Below are 23,553 nucleotides of genomic sequence, written 5' to 3'. Positions count from 1 at the left end.
AGGTTTAGAAGGTAGGTAAATATGAAAATGCTCGGAATTAAATAAAGATAACAATTTTGTTTTTCCTTTGATGTCCCCCCCGTCGGACGGATTTCTTTTGTTTGTTTTAAGTTTATTTTATACAAAAATTTAGGTCTTTTATTTATCGATTGAGGCACTATGAAGTCTACATCTAGCCACTAGTACATAATAAATATTAACTTGCAATGTGGTCTGTATTGAATGATGACAGAGTTCAAACCCCGTAAACCTATCTCTGCAATGCAGTAAAATAATGAAATCAATCGGAAAAAAATATCTTGTATTACCTTGTAAGGTTCTACACTTTTCCAGCAGTCTAAGATGATAGTATTACGCAAAAATGTAATTAGGTCATTATTCGATTTCTTAACCTACAAAACTGAAGCATTAAGGAAGTAACACCATTATCATTGACCACTTTGTGCATGATAGGAAGTTCGGGCATACATACGAATGGTAATCCAAAACGCGTACTGAATTATGATAAGTTTTTTAAAACTTGTTTACATTACACACACTAGCAATTGTGTACTTTAACGTGCAAGCATTAGCGATCATTTCCGAACGGAGAGCTAATAAGATTAAATGTCAAATTTAAAATCGAAGAGTAGGTGCGTAAGCGGCGCATATTTATACAAGATTTTCACGCGATTTTAGATTTGGTACCGGCCGGCGTTGTTCCGGTTTCGGTCGACTATGGCCGAGCGGTGAAAACCAAGAATTCCGTTAAGCGACACGGGGACAATTGGAGCAATTGCCCCGACCGACAACGAACAAAATCGAGATGCAGGCAGTTGTGCAATGCGCAGGTATCAACCGATAATAGCACCGACAAGCCGTTTGTTTTCGTAGTATTTGACGTAAAAAATAGAAAATTTATACATTGTAACATGTAAACGTAACATCCGACTATGGAATGAGCTCCTCTCCACGGTGTTTCCCGAGCGCTATGACATGTCCTTCTTCAAATGAGGCTTTTTTTTTTTTTTCCTACCTAAGCTGAGAGCCTTGAGAGGCTATTTCAGCGTAACCCTAACTTTAGTAGGTGAGCTCACGGGGCTCAAACCTGATGACGTTGCTAACACGAACCCTAGCAAGAGCCGTGCTTCGCAGAATCTACCACCGGATCGGAAACGCGACCCACTGAGAAGATCCGGCGAGAAACTCAGTGGGCTGTGTCTGAGAGTTAATTTACTCGTCGAGCCCTTCGTCGCAAGCGACGGGTTCGACGAGAACGGTGACCGGTAAACGAGGCTTGTGGAGATTATTATATTGGATAAAATTTTATTGATTTTAGGCTGTATGCTCTGCTCTTATTTATAGTGTAACACTAGATGGCGCCACTTTTGTACATCCTTCCTTCTTGCCATCTAGTATGCGGTGTGTAAATGTGTGTGAATTAATTATTAAAAATAAAAAGTATAGTTCAAAGAATTCTTGTTTATCAACATAATCTCAATATATTAACTTTGCCTCTGGCATTGCTGAAGTCCATGGGCGACGGTAATCACTCACCATCAGGTGGGCCGTATGCTCGTCTGCCTACAAGGGCAATAAAAAAAAACATTAGATTTGACTAGTTTTTAAATTAAATTGCACGTTAAAAAGAAAGTTTAATTTTCTTTAAGTGCGAATCATAAACTTGTTTACGCACGCGACTACCAAAGCTATTATCCGCCGATTAAAATTCCGTGTTTTAATAAAAGAGCTTTTAAGCTACAAGAAGCATTACCGGTGTTTCTCAACAACGGTAGCCACCTTTCACCGTCATTGACCAGATGGAGAATAAAGCATTTTTCTAAATAATTATGCTTTTAGTCTGATTTTAAGTCATCAAAAAGTTATGCACAGAATAAAAACATAAAAAAAAAAAGAAATGGAAAACCACAATTTGAAATTGAACTAATTAATGTAATGTAGGCTGGTACATTTTTTTGTAAGTTGCAGTGAGATGGAGATTTATATCGTAAGGAGCAAGTCCTGATTGTTTTCTGATTCCTTTTAGTGGTAAACTGGCTTACATTGGTTTACGGTGGACCACTCGAGACCACCGTGGGCAATTTTCCCCCCCTACTTATTCACTGGTAGCCTAAGAGGCTGTTCAAGCTACGCCTAGATGAGTAGGTGAGCTCACGGGCTCAACCTGAGAGAATTTGCTAACACTAGCCCCGACAGAGCAGTGCTTCGCAGAATCTATCACCGTAAACCGTTTGTAAACGTAGACTTATTTATTATTTTTCAATATTTAATCAACTTCAATAGGTTCTCAATTCGGGCCGATTGATTATCACGATTTAAATTTACAAAAACTAGAGATTATTAACCAAGAGAAACTGTTCATTGCTAAATACAAAAGTTCTTTGCGGAAACCAAGTTTGCCAGATTCGGAAAAAGAAAAGAAAGCGCTAAATGCGTAGGCACATAAAGTGCTAAATCTTTCAGTGCATAAAAATAACTTTATTTGGTGTCTGTCGTGGTTTGCGCTTAATTTACCCGATTGAGTTTATACAATTGTTATTGGCACTTCATGGTAAGTCTCTTGCAATAATCAAAGTAGGATACGCAAAGTCGTATTGTCAACAAACAAATGTATTTCAAAGAAGTCGTCGTGGCCTAAGAGATAAGACGTCCGGTGCATTCGTGTTGAGCGATGCACCTGTGTTCGAATCCCAGGCGGGTACCAATTTTTCTAATGAATTACGTACTCAACAAATGTTCACGATTGACTTCCACGGTGAAGGAATAGCATCGTGTAATAAAAGTGAAACCTGCAAAATAATAATTTGCGTAATTACTGGTGGTAGGACCGTCCTGCCTATTTCTGCCGTGAAGCAGTAATGCGTTTCGGTTTGAAGGGTGGGGCAGCCATTGTAACTATACTGAGATCTTAGAACTTATATCTCAAGGTGGGTGGCGCATTTACGTTGTAGATGTCCATGGGCTCCAGTAGCCACTTAACATCAGGTGGGCTGTGAGCTCGTCCACACATCTAAGCAATAAAAAAAAATTACGAGCTAAGAGGATAAGTCGTTTGTGATTTTCTTGTTTTGTTTTATATTGTGTGTAAACAAGCGTCGATGTAACCGTTCGCTATTTAACACCTTCCGTCTACGATCAATCTATTTCTTTAGTAAAGTTCATTAATTAAAGGTTGATCTGTCAACAAGAAGCGTTTTCTCATGGTGCTGGTTTAACTAATCTAATAGACAATGAGTTAAATCAACCGCTCTGTAAGTCGGGGCAGGGGCGAAGCCTATTGTTCATTGTTATTAATTCAATGTTAGATACACCCAAGTTCTCGTTGAACACAAACAACTAGAGCTGTTTAATTAATGGATTTTAAATGTACGATTATTGTCAGTTTTGTATGTGATTTAATGTTTCATTGTCATTTCTAATTTTGCTTTTGCTGGGACCAGATTATTTCAATTGTGACGGTACTTCCTCATTTCCTCGGTTCTATGAGCTCACGGGCCACAAGGACGTATGAATTCCAATAGTGAAGCCCAAAGAGATTAATACCTGGTGTTTCGGGGTTACCGAAGTCAATGGACATAAATCGCTCAGTAGTAGATACCCGTTTTGTTTCAAGATCGCCTTGTCGAAGTCTGCAGTGAATCCATCTAATGCTTCAATTATCATTACTTCCTTGAAATATTGGTGCGTTCCTATATCAAGGATAGGAAATCCGCATTTGAAAACTGTTCAAACTTTCATCTCCTTCTTCAGTATGGACGCACTTACTTGGTGAAGATTCCTGCTCCATAATTATTTGGTAAATAATATTTAACCAAGGCGCGATCTACTATAGCCCTATGTACAATTACATAGGGCGGCATAATATCACGAATCTTTCGAACAGCAGAATTGAAAAACAAACCCGAGTCGAACGTGAGCCGATATCGCAAATTAACAGTTTCCAGAAACAAAAAAAAAACGAAAAATATTTGACCTCCCATCGTGAGTTATGGATGCGCCTATAACTGGAGCGTGTAAAATGACCCGACTTGTACATCCAACGGTTTGGTGGACCGCATCACATTTACTATAATGCAACAATTTTAGAACGAAGACGTGCATTCCTACGAACACGATGCGAATTTGAACGCCTCTGATCGAATAGCGGTATTGGGCTAGAGCGAGGAGGAACCGCAGGGCGAATTTACGCAATAGAAATTAAACAACGTCAATATTTATTGCAGACGATATGCGCTGTTTTGAAAAGTTTTTCTATTGCACTAAGTTTTTATATTTTTTTTTTAATATTTTTTTATTGCCTAGATGTGTGGACGAGCTCACAGCCCACCTGGTGTTAAGTGGTTACTGGAACCCATAGACATCTACGACGGAAATGCGCCACACACCTTGAGATTTAAGTTCTAAGGTCTCAAGTATAGTTACAACGGCTGCCCCACCCTTCAAACCGAAACGCATTACTGCTTCACGGCAGAAATAGGCGGGGCGGTGGTACCTACCCGTGCGGACTCACAAGAGGTACTACCACCAGTAATTACGCAAATTATAATTTTGCGGGTTTGATTTAGTGTAGTAGCTGAATGATATCACAAAGAAACCGCCATCCAAATTGGAACGCATCATTGTTTCGCGGCCCAAACAGACAAGACAATACTGATCTATATAACTATGTATCTATGTAACTATACTGAGACCTTAGAACTTATATCTCAAAGTGGGTGGTGCATTTACGTTGCAGATGTCCATGGGCTCCAGTAACCATTTAACACCAGGTGGGCTGTGAGCTCGTCCACCCATCTAAGCAATAAAAAAAAAACAGTGGTGACAGGTATATGCGCTGTAGTAGACGCTAAAAATACTAACTTAATTTAGTTATTGATTATTTCTCCATTTTGGAAGTTTTAAATACGTGTTTACTTTTAAAACAAAGGTATAAACCTACAAGATTTAAACCCCAGCATAGTTGCAACACTCAATACATCAGTCCATGTATGTTATTCATTAGAATTTGTGATTATGCTTTTTAGAAACAACAACTAATGAAACTTTTAACAGTTGTGTATTATCATTTAAAATAACACTAGTGGTCCCGCAGTAGTCGAAATTCGACTATAATTAAATGAAATTGTAAGTTTGTACATTATTATGACTCTATTTTCAAAGACTTCTATAATCTACTTCTATAATCACAATTTCGCCAAGACTACACTATAAAAAATAAAAATAAAAATAAAGACAAACAATATTTAATCTATTTTCAATTTGACCACAGACGTCAAGAACAAATGTTTGACAATAAATAAATAGTATGCATGCGTGTGTGCGTCAAATACATGGTAGTGTGTCTAATGTTTTTTTAAATTGATTTAATGTATTTTTTAGGCATAATTTAAAAAAATATTAATATTCTGCACTCCTTCTCTATATTCTCTATAAGTGTGGGAAATTTTATACACCTCCATCTGCGCAATTTTCGTAAAAAGGGATACAAAGTTTTTCCATCACGTATTAATATATAGATAATAATTTGTTTTGTGCTTAAATCGGCAAACGTAAACTAAAATAATCAAAACACGTAAACCATTGTGGACTTACGGAACATAAGGCATTGCGGAGGTTGCATCTGCATAGTTTTCCGTAGGGCGGAATGAGCTAGGAGAGTGCCTGCGAGTTGTGCGCCTTGGTACCGGCTTGCGCAGTTCCGCTTGCATCGTTGTCGCGGCCGCACGCGCACGCCGCGCCATGAATAAGTCTCTGTTTGTACTCCTCGCGCTCGCCGCTGTCGCCTATGCCGACGAACCTCGCGGCTTAGATTTCAACCCTTGGACATGGCTATCGGCCACGAACAGAAACAAATCTCCCTCGATCATGGACTATTTCTTCCCACCGTCCCGAACGCCCAAACAATCAAACCTCGATCCGCCCGCCGATCGCAGGCCACCTCCTACCACGCAAAGTACGGACAGCACCCCGACAATGACGACCCTAGAAGAACGTACTACGTACGCGAAAAAAATCTCCACGAAAACTAAGTCGACTGTTCCGGTAACGAACCCTACAGCCACGACATCACCAAAAACCAAAAAGGGCACTCGGAAACCTACTACGACACATGAAACTAAAATAACGCAGAGTAAAACGGAAACGATCCCGCCGGCTACGAAAGACGCGACCGCTACTACGTCGAGGCCTACAAAACATTACACAATCCGAACCATAGTTAGAACGACAGAAACCCCTACGGTTCAAGACGCAGACACGACACTGAATACGGATAGTACAGAAACAGTTTCCGCTGATACGGCTGGTATTACGGTAGATGGGCCTAAAGTTACTGCTTCGACGGCGAACATAGCAGACGAGACGAGATCCACGGACGCCGGTACCGCGAGCACCGTCACCCTGGACTCGACCACGCAAACGGAGACTACTATAGAACCGGCCGACAGTCGCGAAGGATATCTACCGCTGCGCGACAAGCCCCAACAAACTCAAGTCAAGATCAATGAGCAAAACAAAAAAGAGGTCAGTGATTTAATACTATTGCTCTTTTTAAATTGTTCACAGTCTAATAGCTACAGCTTTCCTGTTTTCTAATGCCATTGTTTCTCTCGAAACGTTTGTAAACTTATCATGTTCGAAAGACCACATAATTCGGTATATTAAAATCGCGGCGACCATTTCAATTCTCACGATAATTTATGTGTGTGTCAGTGCAACCGATAAAGTCCCTAAAGTTCGCTCGCTGTACGTGAACGCGAATAAATTGAAGTTAATTAGCCTCTAGAGAAAGGTTACTTACTGCGCATTCACTAGCTTCGCCTGCGTTTCCCACGTCATTCGCTTTTTTATTTATAAAATTATTAATAATTCTTGTAACTCGATGAAGTGTGTGTTCAATGTAAAAACTTGTAATAATAAAAAAAACAGTCTTTAACGCCCTCTGCCCATAAATGAATGAATGCGAACAATTACAATTAGTGAGATAATTGTTGCATATCGTAATTTTGATTGAGCCAGGGGCTTCTAATCATTCGCGATAATTGTTTGCTGTTCAAGAAAAACAATAACGTAGCGTTTACGATTTCTTTCATCATTTAACATTTACGTTGTTTTAGAAACTTTCATCAAAAATCAAATGTATACGAATTCGAAGAACACGTTTTTAGATAGAGCACTTTTTTTTTTTAACCTATGTTGATAGCCTTGAGAGGCTATTTCAGCTTCGCCCTAACGTTTGTAGGTGAGCTCGCGGGGCTCAACCGGAGAGTTGCTAACACTGACCCTAGCAAGAGCAGTGCTTCGCAGAATCTACCACCGGATCGGAAACGCGACCCACTGAGAAGATCCGGCGAGAAACTCAGTGGGCTGTGTCTATGGGTTAGTTCGCTCGTCGAGCCCTTCGTCGCAAGCGACGGGTTCGACGAGGACGGTGACCGGGGATAGAGCACATTAGCTGTTAATTACATACGACAATAGGGGTTTATACAAATCAGGGTTAAAGAGACCAATGGAATCGAATATTGATATTGTTAAACTCATATTTGTAATTCGATGTTATACAAGAACGCACTGTCAGTTTATTGACATCTCTTTGTATGTTTTTGAGAATGAAGTGAAATTTTACACTAAGATAAGAAAGTAATGTATTCGTTGTAAAAAAAAATGTATGCTTGAGCGCATTTTGAACTTCAGGCTAGATTATTCTATTTTTAAATAAAAAAATTGTAGTTAATTTGTCTCAAGAATTCAGCAAATCTCAAAATAAAATTGTCGTAACGATTAAAAGATTGTAAGGACATCAAACGTGACAGACTGAGAAATGTTAAAACACAAACGTAATCAAGTGTAGCAGCAATTAGAGATTTCTATATAGAAGTGAAAAAAAAAAACCACTTCTAGACGACTCATTGTACTTTCCTGTCATTAACGCGGCTGTGGTCGCAACGCCCGCCAAATTCTTGGGCAGACAAAAATTTATTTCGATTTCGTGGAGACATTGTTCACAAAGAGAAACTTTCACTCTTACAAATTCAATCTATCATTAGTTTTGTGAGTGAACAGTCCCTAATGGTTTATCTTTTGTACGCGTTTTTGAGAATGTCGCTAATTATTTTCCTGAATCGACGCTATGTTTCATATTCATCTTTTGAATTGTGACGGCTTTTGTTTTATGATATATGGTACATCACTACTTTTCAATCGGTAAGCGAATATTTTCATTGTGAGGTATGTGAGATGAATGAATGACTTAAGGTTCAGTTTCGCAATAATAGTATAGCTTTAGAAATGAGATTCGCATTATTTGGTAAAGATTAATTTCCAAATCCAACAAATTGCACCTTAATTTCGTATTTCATTTTGTGTATAATAAGCAATCCGGATAATATTTATATAATATGACACTCTTTCTCGCAGAATGTATCTCAAGAGTCATGTTGATTGATTCATGGCTGAGTAAAACAAATAAACACAGCAACATAATAATATGTATTTTTAAGACAATAATTTTAGGGATAAATTTGGAGAAATAAAATTTGAATTTTTAGTTCGATTTTATAAAGTACTAGAAACGTCATAAATTTTGAATATGAGAAAAAATAAATACATTACGAAATTTTAACAGAAAAGAAAAAAAATACAAATATAAAATGAGAATATCATAAACGTAGTCCAAGTTAATTAAATATGCATTATTAACGATAACTCAAAAACTACTTGTCAGATCTTGATAAAATTTAAACACGATCACATGGAAAACATCAGCTATATAACTAAAGAAGAGCAATTAAAAATAGGAAAACGTTTCATTACACAAAGAAAAATGTTGAATGGATAACCCCCTCCTTTTTTGGAATCGGTTAAAATTTATAGCTATGTCTATGAATTAAGACATTCTGTGGTTGCCAACGTGGTAGGACGTATTGTAAACCCACACACGTATCTATCCCTATCCTGCCTGTTTCTATTATGAAGCAGTCATGAGTTGTAGTTTGAAGGTTGGGAGTCTTTATACAATTTAGGGCTTCAATCTCATAGGGTTGGTGGAATTTAAATTGTGTTGGATATCTGTCTTAGTAACCACATATAACCAAGTGGACTGCGAGCTCTTGTATTGATCTAGTGATAGTGTAATAAAAACATCTTAAGCACACGGCATGTGACGAAAATAAACACATCATAATATTAGACTAATTAAATATTCGTTATTTGATTTCTTTTTCTAAAATCCAAATTCTTTCTAAAGCACATTTATAAATACGATAAAGCGGGACAAGTGCGGTTGAGGCTTTATCGTTAATATTCAAAAATGCAAATGATTAACCATCCACTCAAGGTTGTCACATAAAGTATACCTCACATAAAGTATTTTTACTGGTGGTAGGACCTCTTGTGAGTCCGCACGGGTAGGTACCACCGCCCTGCCCATTTCTGCCGTGAAGCAGTAATGCGTTTCGGTTTGAAGCGTGGGGCAGCCGTTGTAACTATACTGAGACCTTAGAACTTATATCTCAAAGTGAGCGGCGAATTTACGTTGTAGATGTCTATGAACTTCAGTAACCTGAGGAATTGTTCGAGATGATACCAGCATCTCGTTTTTACCATCGCACCGTCCGCCACCGGAGTAGAGTTCATCCATACTACCTGGAGCCACTGCGGTCATCCACAGTGCGTTTCCAGAGGTCTTTTTTGCCACGTACCATCCGGCTATGGAATGAGCTTCCCTCCACGGTGTTTCCCGAGCGCTATGACATGTCCTTCTTCAAACGAGGCTTGTGGAGAGTATTAAACGGTAGGCAGCGGCTTGGCTCTGCTCCCGGCATTGTTGAAGTCCATGGGCGACGGTAACCACTCACCATCAGGTGGGCGGTATGCTCGTCTGCCTACAAGGGCCATAAAAAAAAAACACTTAACACCAGGAGGGCTGTGAGCTCGTCCACTCATCTAAGCAATAAAAAAAAAACCCCAGCGAATTAATTGAATACAGACCTAATACCAGCTGAATGTCTACATTGCATACCAGTTTATCTTAAAACGGCTTTAAACCATTTGCATTGAAGTTTTTCAATGGAGCAAAACCTTTATAGTTTCAAGTACCGTTACTTCTGATTCATTATTTTTCATTTTATTGATATCCCGAGAAATAATGTTAATTTTAAAACCATATCGAATAGCATGCCGATTAAAATGCATTTCCTATAACTAATTTGTATTGCAAAATAAGACACGGCACTAAAACTTTCTGTCGAAAAACTTGAAATAGGATACTTCATGGACGTTTGACATAAAAAAAGAATTAAATTGCAATGTAAGTTTTCCATCTTTAGTAAAAACTTTTTTTAGTGGTTTATTCAGTTATTTTTGGTGGAGGAAGCGTGAAGGTAGCACCGGTAATCTACAAATTGAAGAGCGGACGGATAGCGTGGTATGGACATGTGATGCATCGAGAGTAGATGCATGTGACTAGGAGATGTATGGAAATGGTAGTGCAAGGTAGGGGGGGGAAGAGGTCGACCGAAGAAGACATGGATGGAGTGTGTGAATGATGATAGAAGAGAAAAATTAGTTGTGCCGACCCCACCTAGTTATCTCACTGTATGGAGAAAAAGAAGAAGATTCAGTTAATTTTGGTCAGATGGTAGCTACGGATGTGTTGGCGGGAATATTAAAAATCAAAATAAAATTAAACAGCCCTCATGTGTTAAATCCATTTATATTCCACTTATGAACACGTAACTAAATCTGTCTGACAAATTATCAAACATCAAACAAACGGGCGTGAAATACAAAATTTTTCATGTAGTAAACGTTCTATTTAAATTGGTTATGGCTGCCAAATAGGCTTTAGTATAATGACATAATTACGAGCTAAATAGCCATTGTTATGACAAGACGATACGAATGTAAAATTAAATATTGTAAGAGGTCGTAAATGTTGATATTTTTCGAGAGCGCTATGAAACACGATTTTTCTATTTGATTTAGATTAATGAAGCAGTTAGTTTACGGAATGCGATGGAGCTATGCGTTCGTTATTACTTAGATATGCGACGAGCAACAGACAGCGTAGGAATAGAAAATGTGAATAAATTTTATCGATAATTAATTTCATATGAGACATTTCATTTCTAAATTTGAAACTATTCTAATAAATTATAATTAGCGTAATTACTGGTGGTAGGACCTCTTGTCATTCCGATAGAGGCACCCGTCACGTGCGGACGTGCTCATCGTCCACTCGATCGCCCGGTCTTTGTTCGCCCGGCTTTTGTTAGCCCGGCCATTGTTCGCGCGGCCTGTGTTTGTGGTACATCTGCCGACTAAGTGCTCTTTCTGGAAGTTTTTATTTGTTTTGTTTCCTTTTGTTGTTTCTGTGTTCGTGGTACATCTGCCGACAAAGTGGTTTCCTGCAAGTATTTATTTGTTTTGTTTCTTTTCGTAATTTCTGTTTTGTTGTGCTTTTTCTTTGTCCTGTAGTAATCGCGCCGCATTGCCACCTGTGTTCAATAGAACCGCTCAGGTCCGAGAAGTTGGGGCCTCGCCGCAAGGCGAGTGTTTTCAAGACCCGGGGCCGCCCCACCTGGGTACTCAGCGATCATGGACGCTGTATTCGCGGAATTCCTCCGACTTCGCCACCCACAGCTCGCCTCGGAGTTTTTGGCCTTCAAGGCCAATCACACTGCGAGCCCTCTCGAGGACTCCGCCGCGCTCGCTGCTCCTGCGTCGCCTGTACCTGCGTGCAGAGCTTCTGCATTGAGCACCGCAGCCTCTGTCGTGCCTGCCGCTCCCGTGTCGCCTATACTGGCGAGAAAAGCTGCTGCGTCGTCCGCCGTGACCATCGTTTCAGCTGAGCGATCATCCGCGGCCTCCGTCGCGCCCTCTAAAACACCTACACTTGCTCGTAGGTCGCCTGCACCCGCCTCCTCGTGCTCCGACTCTGACTCGGACATGGAGGTCGACCTCGCCCCCGCCTCATCGACGGATGGATTCACCCTGGTACAGAAGGGTAAGAAGCGTGCCGCGGAGTCTCGAGCTCCCGCGGCCGCTAAAATTAGCAAAGCCGTGAACGCGTCGCGCCCCCGCCCTCAGACTCCCGTTGCGCCCCCAGCCCGTGCCACTCCGTCGCCGCGTCCGGTGGCACAAAATAAAACCCAGACCCCTCCCCCGGTTATCCTTCAGGAGAAGGCAGCTTGGGATCGAGTTTGCCTGGCCCTTAAGGCCAAAAATATAAATTTCACGAATGCCCGTAACCTCGCGAACGGCATTCAAATTAAGGTTCAAACACCCGACGACCATAGGGCCCTCTCTTCTTACCTCCGTAAGGAGCGTATAAGTTTCCATACGTATACGCTCCAGGAGGAGCGCGAACTCCGCGTTGTAATACGCGGAATCCCTAAAGAGTTAGATGTAGAGCTCGTAAAAGCCGACCTGTTAGAACAAGGCCTACCAGTGAATTCTGTGCACCGTATGCACACCGGTCGCGGTAGGGAGCCATATAATATGGTTCTAGTCGCTCTCCAGCCTACCCCCGAGGGTAAGAAAATCTTTAACACACAGACCGTCTGTAGGCTCTCTGGTATCGCTGTCGAAGCCCCCCATAAAAAAGGCACTCCTAGCCAGTGCCATAACTGTCAATTGTACGGGCACTCTTCCCGTAACTGTCACGCGCGCCCCCGATGTGTTAAGTGTTTGGGCGATCACGCCACGGCCCTCTGCGCTCGCGACCAAAAAACCGCAACGGAACCGCCTAGCTGCGTCCTGTGTCGAACACAGGGTCACCCCGCGAATTACCGTGGTTGCCCCCGAGCCCCTAAAATAAATCGCCGCGTCGCCCGCCAAAACCGCCTCCGAGCTTCCGGCCCAGACATCAAAGCCTCGGCACCCTCTGCGTCGCAGGCTAAGCCAGCGTTCGTTCCGGCGGCGGTGCCCAGTGTCTCGGCCTGGGCAAAACCGCTGCCGTACACGAACACGGCTACAACTCCCTCCTCCGCGATTCGTCCCGCCCCCGCGACTCGTCCCTCTCCCGCGACTTGCCCTCCGACCGCGTCCGACAATCTCGCTTTAGCGATCGACTTCTTTCAGTCGATCAACTTTGAGCGCGTTAACGCTTTGGGCGACGCCATTCGCGCTGCCTCCACTGCACAACACTTTATCGCCGTTGTGCAGGAATACGCCGACGTATACGCGTCATTAAATACGTACGTCCTCCCCTCACTCCGCCGGTAATCAATGGCGTATATAAGTAGAATAAAGCCCCTATCCGTAACGATAGGATTTTTTAACGCTTACGGTCTCGCAAATCAACGTGATCAGGTTTCTGACTTTTTGCGTGACCACCAAATTGATATCTTTTTAGTGCAGGAGACCCTACTTAAGCCCGCGCGCCGTGACCCTAAAATCGCGAACTATAACATGGTCAGGAACGACAGGCTCTCTGCCCGTGGTGGTGGTACCGTCATTTACTATAGAAGAGCCCTGCATTGCGTCCCGCTCGATCCTCCCGCGCTCGCTAATATCGAAGCATCAGTGTGCCGAATCTCACTGACGGGACACGCGCCGATCGTTATCGCGTCCGTTTATCTTCCACCGGATAAGATCGTTCTAAGCAGTGATATCGAGGCGCTGCTCGGTATGGGGAGCTCTGTCATTCTGGCGGGCGACCTAAATTGTAAACACATCAGGTGGAACTCACACACCACAACCCCGAATGGCAGGCGGCTTGACGCGTTAGTCGATGATCTCGCCTTCGATATCGTCGCTCCGCTAACCCCGACTCACTACCCGCTAAATATCGCGCATCGCCCGGATATACTCGACATAGCGTTATTAAAAAACGTAACTCTGCGCTTACACTCGATCGAAGTAGTTTCAGAGTTAGATTCAGACCACCGTCCCGTCGTTATGAAGCTCGGTCGCGCTCCCGATTCCGTTCCCGTCACGAGGACTGTGGTGGATTGGCACACGCTGGGCATCAGCCTGGCTGAATCTGATCCACCATCGCTCCCGTTTAACCCGGACTCTACCCCGTCTCCTCAGGATACCGCTGAAGCCATAGACATCTTAACGTCACACATCACCTCGACATTAGATAGGTCATCGAAACAAGTTGTAGCGGAGGACTTCCTTCACCGCTTCAAATTGTCCGACGATATTAGGGAACTCCTTAGAGCTAAGAACGCCTCGATACGCGCCTACGACAGGTATCCTACCGCGGAAAATCGTATTCGAATGCGTGCCCTACAACGCGACGTAAAGTCTCGCATCGCCGAAGTCCGAGATGCCAGATGGTCTGATTTCTTAGAAGGACTCGCGCCCTCCCAAAGGTCTTACTACCGCTTAGCTCGTACTCTCAAATCGGATACGGTAGTAACTATGCCCCCCCTCGTAGGCCCCTCAGGCCGACTCGCGGCGTTCGATGATGACGAAAAAGCAGAGCTGCTGGCCGATACATTGCAAACCCAGTGCACGCCCAGCACTCAATCCGTGGACCCTGTTCATGTAGAATTAGTAGACAGTGAGGTAGAACGCAGAGCCTCCTTGCCACCCTCTGATGCGTTACCACCCGTCACCCCGATGGAAGTTAAAGACTTGATCAAAGACCTACGTCCTCGCAAGGCTCCCGGTTCCGACGGTATATCCAACCGCGTTATTAAACTTCTACCCGTCCAACTCATCGTGATGTTGGCATCTATTTTCAATGCCGCTATGGCGAACTGTATCTTTCCCGCGGTGTGGAAAGAAGCGGACGTTATCGGCATACATAAACCCGGTAAACCAAAAAATCATCCGACGAGCTACCGCCCGATTAGCCTCCTCATGTCTCTAGGCAAACTGTATGAGCGTCTGCTCTACAAACGCCTCAGAGACTTCGTCTCATCCAAGGGCATTCTTATCGATGAACAATTCGGATTCCGTACAAATCACTCATGCGTTCAACAGGTGCACCGCCTCACGGAGCACATTCTTGTGGGGCTTAATCGACCAAAACCGTTATACACGGGAGCTCTCTTCTTCGACGTCGCAAAAGCGTTCGACAAAGTCTGGCACAATGGTTTGATTTTCAAACTATTCAACATGGGCGTGCCGGATAGTCTCGTGCTCATCATACGGGACTTCTTGTCGAACCGCTCTTTTCGATATCGAGTCGAGGGAACCCGCTCCTCCCCACGACCTCTCACAGCTGGAGTCCCGCAAGGCTCTGTCCTCTCACCCCTCCTATTTAGCTTATTCGTCAACGATATTCCCCGGTCGCCGCCGACCCATTTAGCTTTATTCGCCGACGACACGACTGTTTACTATTCTAGTAGAAATAAGTCCCTAATCGCGAAGAAGCTTCAGAGCGCAGCCCTAGCCCTAGGACAGTGGTTCCGAAAATGGCGCATAGACATCAACCCAGCGAAAAGTACTGCGGTGCTATTTCAGAGGGGAAGCTCCACACGGATTTCCTCCCGGATTAGGAGGAGGAATCTCACACCCCCGATTACTCTCTTTAGACAACCCATACCCTGGGCCAGGAAGGTCAAATACCTGGGCGTTACCCTGGATGCATCGATGACATTCCGCCCGCATATAAAATCAGTCCGTGACCGTGCCGCGTTTATTCTCGGTAGACTCTACCCCATGATCTGTAAGCGGAGTAAAATGTCCCTTCGGAACAAGGTGACACTTTACAAAACTTGCATAAGGCCCGTCATGACTTACGCGAGTGTGGTGTTCGCTCACGCGGCCCGCACACACATAGACACCCTCCAATCCCTACAATCCCGCTTTTGCAGGTTAGCTGTCGGGGCTCCGTGGTTCGTGAGGAACGTTGACCTACACGATGACCTGGGCCTCGAATCAATTCGGAAATACATGAAGTCAGCGTCGGAACGATACTTCGATAAGGCTATGCGTCATGATAATCGCCTTATCGTTGCCGCCGCTGACTACTCCCCGAATCCTGATCATGCAGGAGCCAGTCACCGTCGACGCCCTAGACACGTCCTTACGGATCCATCAGATCCAATAACCTTTGCATTAGATGCCTTCAGGTCTAATACTAGGGGCAGGCTTAGGGACCCCGGTAACCGTACTCGTCGAACTCGACAAAGAGGTCGACGTGCAACCTAACCCATGCATCAGCCCGCTGAGTTTCTCGCCGGATCTTCTCAGCGGGTCGCGATTCCGATCCGGTAGTAGATTCATTCGCGAAACAATTGCTCTTGAGTTGTTAGGTCTCCTTCGGAGGCGCTCGGGCAGTTGTTAGCAAATCCCACCCCTCTTGGCTGAGCCTTTGCTCGCCCACCTGTCCTGGTGAAACTGGAAAGGCCTTCGGGCCACCAGTAAACTTTCAATCATAAAAAAAAAAAAAAAAAAAAAAAAAAAGGACCTCTTGTGAGTCCGCACGGGTAGGTACCACCACCCCGCCTATTTCTGCCGTGAAGCAGTAATGCGTTTCGGTTTGAAGGGTGGGGCAGCCATTGTAACTATACTGAGACCTTAGAACTTATATCTCAAGGTGGGTGGCGCATTTACGTTGTAGATGTCTATGGGCTCCAGTAACCACTTAATATCAGGTGGGCTGTGAGCTGGTTCAACCATCTAAGCAATAAAAAAAATTACCTAATAATAATTATTATTATTAGTCGACATGAGACGTCAATTTCAATCGTACATTATTATTGCAATTTATGAACGGGCAAGTATAATCTCTAGCCTTAAAAGTCTCTATTTAGATCGACATGAATTCTGTCACACATCTTGAGACATCGAAGTCTATGTAGATAGAAGCACGTTTAGTCAGAATAGCGTTATCTTCTTTTGACGCTTTTATTAACGTACTAGCGACCCGCCCTCGCTTCGCTTCGGAAACATTAAAACACATATGAAACAAAAAAAAAAAATGTAGCCTATGTTCATCAGGGACAATGTCGGCTTCTAATGGAAAAAGAATTTTTCAAATCGGTCCAGTAGTTTCGGAGCCTATTCGAAACAAACAAACAAACAAATCTTTCCTCTTTATAATATTATTAAGTATTAGCGACCCGCCCTCGCTTCGCTTCGGAAACATTAAAACACACATGAAACCAAAAAAAGTAAAATAAAAAAAATTAAAAAAAAGTAGCCTATGTTCATCAGGGACAATGTCGGCTTCTAATGGAAAAAGAATTTTTCAAATCGGTCCAGTAGTTTCGGAGCCTATTCGAAACAAACAAACAAACAAATCTTTCCTCTTTATAATATTAGTATAGATAGATTTCATCGCGGGAATATTTACATTAGACACACAGTATGTATTTCTTTAGAGCCGTTAATACTCGTCGTATGAGTCCCGGTATAGCCGCTTCAATTTTAATATTACTATGTCGTTCATTGGCGTGAAGAGAAACTCTGTTGGATCAAGAACTATTATTGAAGCTAAAGAATGCGATGGTCATTTACGCGTTCGTGATTCATTTGAAATTAAAAAACGTATCGAAACAAATAAGATACTTTCGCGAATCAAAATAAAGAATCAAAGGTCGCGCCGACGGTACTAATCGTGTCTAATTAATCGGTTTGCGTTATTATTAGAAAGTTGTTGAACAAATTCAGTGCGAATTCGAAGAGAAAGGGTTTACAGTGCAAAACGAACTAGTTCTGAGTTGACGTGGATAGATAATGAAGGCTTCTTTAGATACACTTGCAAGATACGCATTTTCACAATCCACCTGTGTGCTTAGTGCGAGTTTCTTAACGTTCTCGATAGCGTTAAAGTTAACCCAATTATACAGTTGGAACAGCGCCCCTAGCGGCAAACGTACGCAAACGATTCCATTCCATACAAATATGAGCTAACTTTTACGCTATCGAGAACGTTAAAAAACTCGCACTGAGCACACCGGTCACGATGACTCGCGAGTGGTCGAACGTAATATCGGAACTAGAGTTTAGGAAATAGCGAGCTAGTAGGCACAAGTCGAAACAATGATGTCTTCCAAGATTCAACTTTAGAATTGATTTTGTTTTACAAAATATATATATTTTTTTTTATTGCTTAGATGGGTGGACGAGCTCACAGCCCATCTGGTGTTAAGTGGTTACTGGAGCCCATATACATCCACAACGTAAATGCGCCACTCACCTTAAGATACAAGTTCTAAGGTCTCAAGTATAGTATAAAAACATGTTTTATGTTTAACGAAAACAAATGAAAATCGCTGGTTTAATACTGCTGCAGTTTAACCGGTATTTTTTTTTGTTATGTTTACTTTACAATAAGATATCTTAAGATACTTATGTAAACGTTTTAGTTTTGGTTCTTTATATACGCTGCAAATCTTTTTCTTGTTTGTGACATTTTTATCCGATACGGTTACGACAAAAGCGCGTTCAATACTTTCTTTCACGCTCTTATGTACTATTAAGTATTAAATAATGTATTGCATAATCCGGTTTAGATTGAAAAGCAATAATAGAAATTTAATTAAGTCGCTCAAAAGCATCCAGATACAAGCTAGACAGCACTTGTTATGGAAATAACTTACATACTCGATTTTAAGGTCGAGACGACCAATGCATACAGCCACAAATTGCCATAATTAAATATGTACACTGCACGTGTTTACAAAAGACTCATGATTAAGAAATACTAGGGTTTAATATCCCTATTTCGGCCTCAAAACATGCGTTCTGATTCATTCTGATTTGATTTGAATCACGCAACCCCAGGTGACTTTCAACGTGACATAAATAATACGTTACTTCAATTTCGCGCAAACGTACGCAGGTCGCCGATGAGAACTGCACTAAATCTTTAATACGTGTTTCGTTGCCTTTTGAATATGTATGCTATGAGGCCGTACTGATTGTCAATGTAGACGTGGTGACCCGTTAAGATCGGATTACCGGTACCTCGACCGCAAGTAACAAGAATCTCGATATTTCACCACAGTATCGCCTAATGATATCCGAGAATCGTTTTTGCACGCTACCAGTGTTTATCCCAACGTCGGACGTGAATTAATCGAGTCACGACCCTTCCCGTATAGGGATCGTTAAGACGTTCCGAATGTGTCTTTGTGAAAGCTTAGTACTTCTATTTAAGCATGCACTATTACGGTGAATTTCATTATTAAATTCAAACCGCGGTAACAGTGTGAAGTAGATCAAAACAATCGTAAAGTAAATAATTGTACGACTTCTTGAATCTGGAACGTGATTAACTCGAATGTGTCTTAATTAAACTAATATTACTTATTGCCTTATTGTCCGTTAACTTGTGTAGTGCCTGCTTGAATTTTAATATGTTTGTTTAATTGAGAGTATCAAGTGAAGTTTTTTTTTTTTAAATGCGCAATTAAGTTGATACATTAGTGTGGTGGCAAAAAGTGTCAGATAAATTATAAATTATTATAAAAAGTGTGCTTTTATGTTAAGCGTTTTTCTTTTAACTTTTTTTAGTTTATTTTTGTAGTCTCGTCTTACTTTAAGATAGTTAAGGTACACTATGCACACATATATGCTTTAGAAATTAACCAACTTCAAAAAGAGCGGTGCGTTCTATTTTTGACGGTATGTGATTGTGTATGTATGTTCATCGATTTCACCATTACTCGAGGACCATTTTTGACTATGTTTGTAAGGAAGGGTATAATATATAATATACTTTCGTGCTGATCCCATTGTTAAGTTTTAAAGTTGAATTCCACTCTAGAAATCAAATTATTATTTTTATTACAATTATTTATTCTGGAATCGAATATCTTCGAATCTGTTTCTTGTAGCAATTAACACGATTGAGGTAAAAATCTGTATAATTACTGTTGACGCTTCAGATAACTAAACAGCCATTAAACAGATATTTCATATACACAATTAACGATAGTGACATTAATTCATTAAAATGTATACTCATTAAATTTTGTATTATCTTTTTAAATTTTTTAAATCCATTGCTTTTGTAAAAAATTTATATTCTGATTTAAGAACTGTCTGTACATCGGCTGTTTCCTTCGTAATATACTTAATGTCCGTGTAATATCTTTATCATAATTACAATTAGATTATATTATATTTTGTTTGAATAATACTCACGTTAGGTTGTGAATGACGTTAGCCGATTTTAATAATAAACAAATAAGATCGGTCCAGAAATAAGAGACGGTGTGAAACGACGACCTAAACTGACCTATATATTTCACTCGAAGACACATAAAATTGGATAAAATATTATATTTTATCTGTTTTAATTTTTTTTATTAAATTACAACGAGACAGAGAAAGCAATGAGTTATTCTCGCGTAATCGATAAAAAATCGCAAATATTTATAAAAAGTAAATACGATCATTTGTGACTGATATCAATTATCTCACTGTAATTAAAACTACCCTGTGATCATGCTCGATCCAAAGAATAGAGAGCCAGACCATGAACGCGGATACAAAAAAATTACAATACTAGAAGAACGCCAGTCGGAGATTCATGATCCAACCGCTTAAGTTAGATCAAGCCGTAAACGATACAAGCAATTCGCTTCATCCAATTAAATGCTGCGTCACAACTGGATACCGGTAACCGTTGCGATTGCCATGCGAATAACAGACGAGAAACCCGATTACTGATGCACAAAACCGATAGAACGATGTGGGTTTTTCATTGAAAATAAATCACTTGAGAATCTTTGAAGTTCGAGTCAGTTTTGCTTGACGTGATGTTTCAACAAAAGTATTTATTTATTCTATTTTAAAAAACTTTTCGCAATTTTGATATCAGATATGTTATTGTTGTAGCCGATTCCACTGCCCACGGTTTCCGGAGCCTATAGACATCGCAACGTCAATGCCACCACTTTAAGACACAAAGTCCAAGTCTCAATCATATTCTCAGATTTTTTTATTTATTTGTCAGGTTGTTGTTGTAGTCCTATGGTAACCCGCTGGTATGTACATAGGGCCCTCACAAATTTTCTCCACGTGACCCCGTCTTGCGCTGAAGTGTAATCTCTTCTTCTTTATTTCCTATTACCCTCTGCTGGGGTGTAAGGCTCGAATTCCATTTACATCGGTCTTGGGCAGTCTGTTCTAGCTCCTCCCACGTCATGCCTAAGACGCCAAGCTCCTTCTCCACCGAGCGACGCCAAATTGTTCTGGGATGGCCTCTCTCAGGTGTAACAGATAATCTAAAAATATTTCTTAGAAACTATGTAAAACGCACCTGTATATAAAATCCGTAACGTTCACATCCAAAATTGAGACGTACTGCCAAGTGAATCTCAACTTAATAGGTTTGCGGACGATCGTAATAATATCGAGTGGTGAAATGCCATTTGGTTTAAGCGACATTTTTTCAACTTTTCAGGAGAGCCATTAACGTAAAAATTTTGAAAAAATTACGTAACAACGAAATGTTCAATTATTGGAATGGTAAAGTAAACTTAATTAAAGTTCAATTAAAAAGCATCGAATCGTTCATACTAATACCAAATAAAACGCACCTTTAATTACAAAGATAAATGTCGCGTATTAAGCGAAAAATCGCGTATTAAGCGAAATGTCGCTTAAACCAAATAGCCTTGTACCCCACGATATAATTATTGTATATATTTTAATACGATACAACGAGCAGCATATTTAGAAGGCATAAATAAACATTACAAGGAAAGCGAATCTAACACGTCAATAATCGTAGAAAGTGTACAAAATTGATTTCTGGTATATGTTAAGAAAAACTGTTAATTCGACATCAAGCAGATGTGTTATCGAAGAGTTCGGAATTAAAATTATATTTTCTGATATAACAATGTAGTCGCTGTTGCGTGACCGTTGCAACAAACAATACAACCGGTGAGTATATTACATGATGTTTTTAAAATTGTTCCTAATAATATGATTCTGCAAGTCAACGAGATCAAATGATTTCACATGGTAATACTTCAGCAGATTATTCATGAGATTTTACTACTGAGTAGCTTCTATTACACTTCTAGGTCAACAGTATCGTGACTAATGCCATTTTTAGGCCTAAGCCCCAGTAGAGTTGGTGTTGGGAAAACAAAATATTGTCAAATTTTAAGAAAAAAAATATATATTAGAAAAATGTCATCTCTGTAAATCATCTCATAAAAAAAAAGAAAACTATTTCTAATTAAAAAAAAAGACCAAACATTATGTTTGTTTTGATAACAGTGATAGTGTGATAGTCTTGTTAATCCGGTTGCGATTGCGGTGGTTTGATAATTAATTAATAAGAAAATATTATACAATCATCTGTTATAAAACACCAGTACGATGCAAATCATGTTATAGTACGGTTAAAATGTAATCAATCGCGGATTGGATTACTTTAGAAATGTAGCTTTAGAAACTCGAGTTTAAATTACTAGAGAAACTAAAGCCATTTACATCGCACTGAATTCATTAAGTTGCAATTGTATTTGTAGAAAGGAGAAAATATTTAGATGAACGATTTTCAATAGGTCAGTTGCAATTATTGATCTTATTTTAACATGAGAAAGCAAAACAAAGTATGTTAATTGGACGTTCGCTTAAACAGTTCTCACTCTCGATGAGATGCGAAAAATTACACATGCATTCAGAGCATCTTACGTTGACATAAGCCAAACAGAACACTTTAAATAACAGGCAGACGACAAAACGGTATGCGCTTAACTAGAATGAATACTTGAAGAGCACGTAGATGAGACCACAATGGACTACAAGAGAGCTATTAGCATAAAAACGTATTTTCAGTGAAAGTCATCGATTCAAATGCATTAAAGCGCCAGAATGTCGATTTTAACGCCCCAGCTTTGACCTGACTGACAATCTAAATTCACTATTCATGGGAAATAAATGGTTTTTTTTTCGATAGAACGCCGATCCGATATTAAAGTAAAAGGTGTTGTGAAAACGTGATTTGTAAAAAAAAAGATGCATCGTTTGTTGTAATGATACAGCATTTGTTTCATTGAAATAACTGATCTTGGAGCACGAATATGTGAACGCGATACGAATTATTAATCTAAAATCTACAATAGAGTTCTATTACAATGAAACCCAAAAGAACTTGCGATATCATACAAAAACAATAAAGTCATCCAAACAAATCAATCATCGAGAAAGCGAAGTAAACAAGTTGAACACACAGTCGCACATTACGATGAAAACTCTTATAAAATTTTTTTAGTGATGAAGCAGTATTCGATACGTACCTGCAACAAAGACACAGTTGTTAATATAAAAAAAAAAAAACATAATGATGTCATAACACTATTGGATTCCGATTTGCATGCAACATTGAATGTTATTACATTACTAGCCCCGGGCGAAAGTTTACCGGCACTACTGACCCCACTGTTCATTAAAAAGATAATCGAAAGTGAAATTAATTCCGAGCTGAGATTATTTTGACAGCGATTTTATTCACAAGTGTTTTGATATTAGCTGCCCAAAATTGATTCTTGGCGTTAGAACGAATATCGTTTTGTTACGGACCGATTGAATTTTGTTTGTACTCAACGTGCGTCCCTTGGTTGAGAATTTACAGAGAAATCTAGTTTATTTTCAAACATTTTGAATTACTTTTGCAGTTTA

The 23,553-nt window shown here is 40.6% G+C and overlaps 2 protein-coding genes across 3 annotated transcripts in view; one reads left to right on the top strand and one right to left on the bottom strand.

Moving 5' to 3' along the window:
• Nucleotides 1-23,553, bottom strand: part of LOC101740296 (elongation factor-like GTPase 1) — a 162,514-nt gene that overhangs the window by 75,349 nt on the left and 63,612 nt on the right. The window lies entirely within an intron of this gene.
• Nucleotides 5,601-23,553, top strand: part of LOC101736150 (uncharacterized) — a 69,437-nt gene continuing 51,484 nt past the window's right edge. The window contains exon 1 of one of the 2 annotated variants that reach the window (XM_012693366.4): nucleotides 5,601-6,522. In XM_012693366.4, the coding sequence (XP_012548820.1) occupies nucleotides 5,740-6,522 (783 nt within the window). In that variant the 5' untranslated portion in view covers nucleotides 5,601-5,739. The remainder of the gene's footprint in view (nucleotides 6,523-23,553) is intronic. The other variant, XM_004929588.5, reaches the window with a different exon arrangement.

Source organism: Bombyx mori, chromosome 21 (genome assembly GCF_030269925.1).
Source record: "Bombyx mori chromosome 21, ASM3026992v2".
NCBI lineage: Eukaryota > Metazoa > Arthropoda > Insecta > Lepidoptera > Bombycidae > Bombyx > Bombyx mori.
Note: the sequence above shows the minus strand (reverse complement) of the source record. Positions and strands in the feature narration are given on the sequence as shown.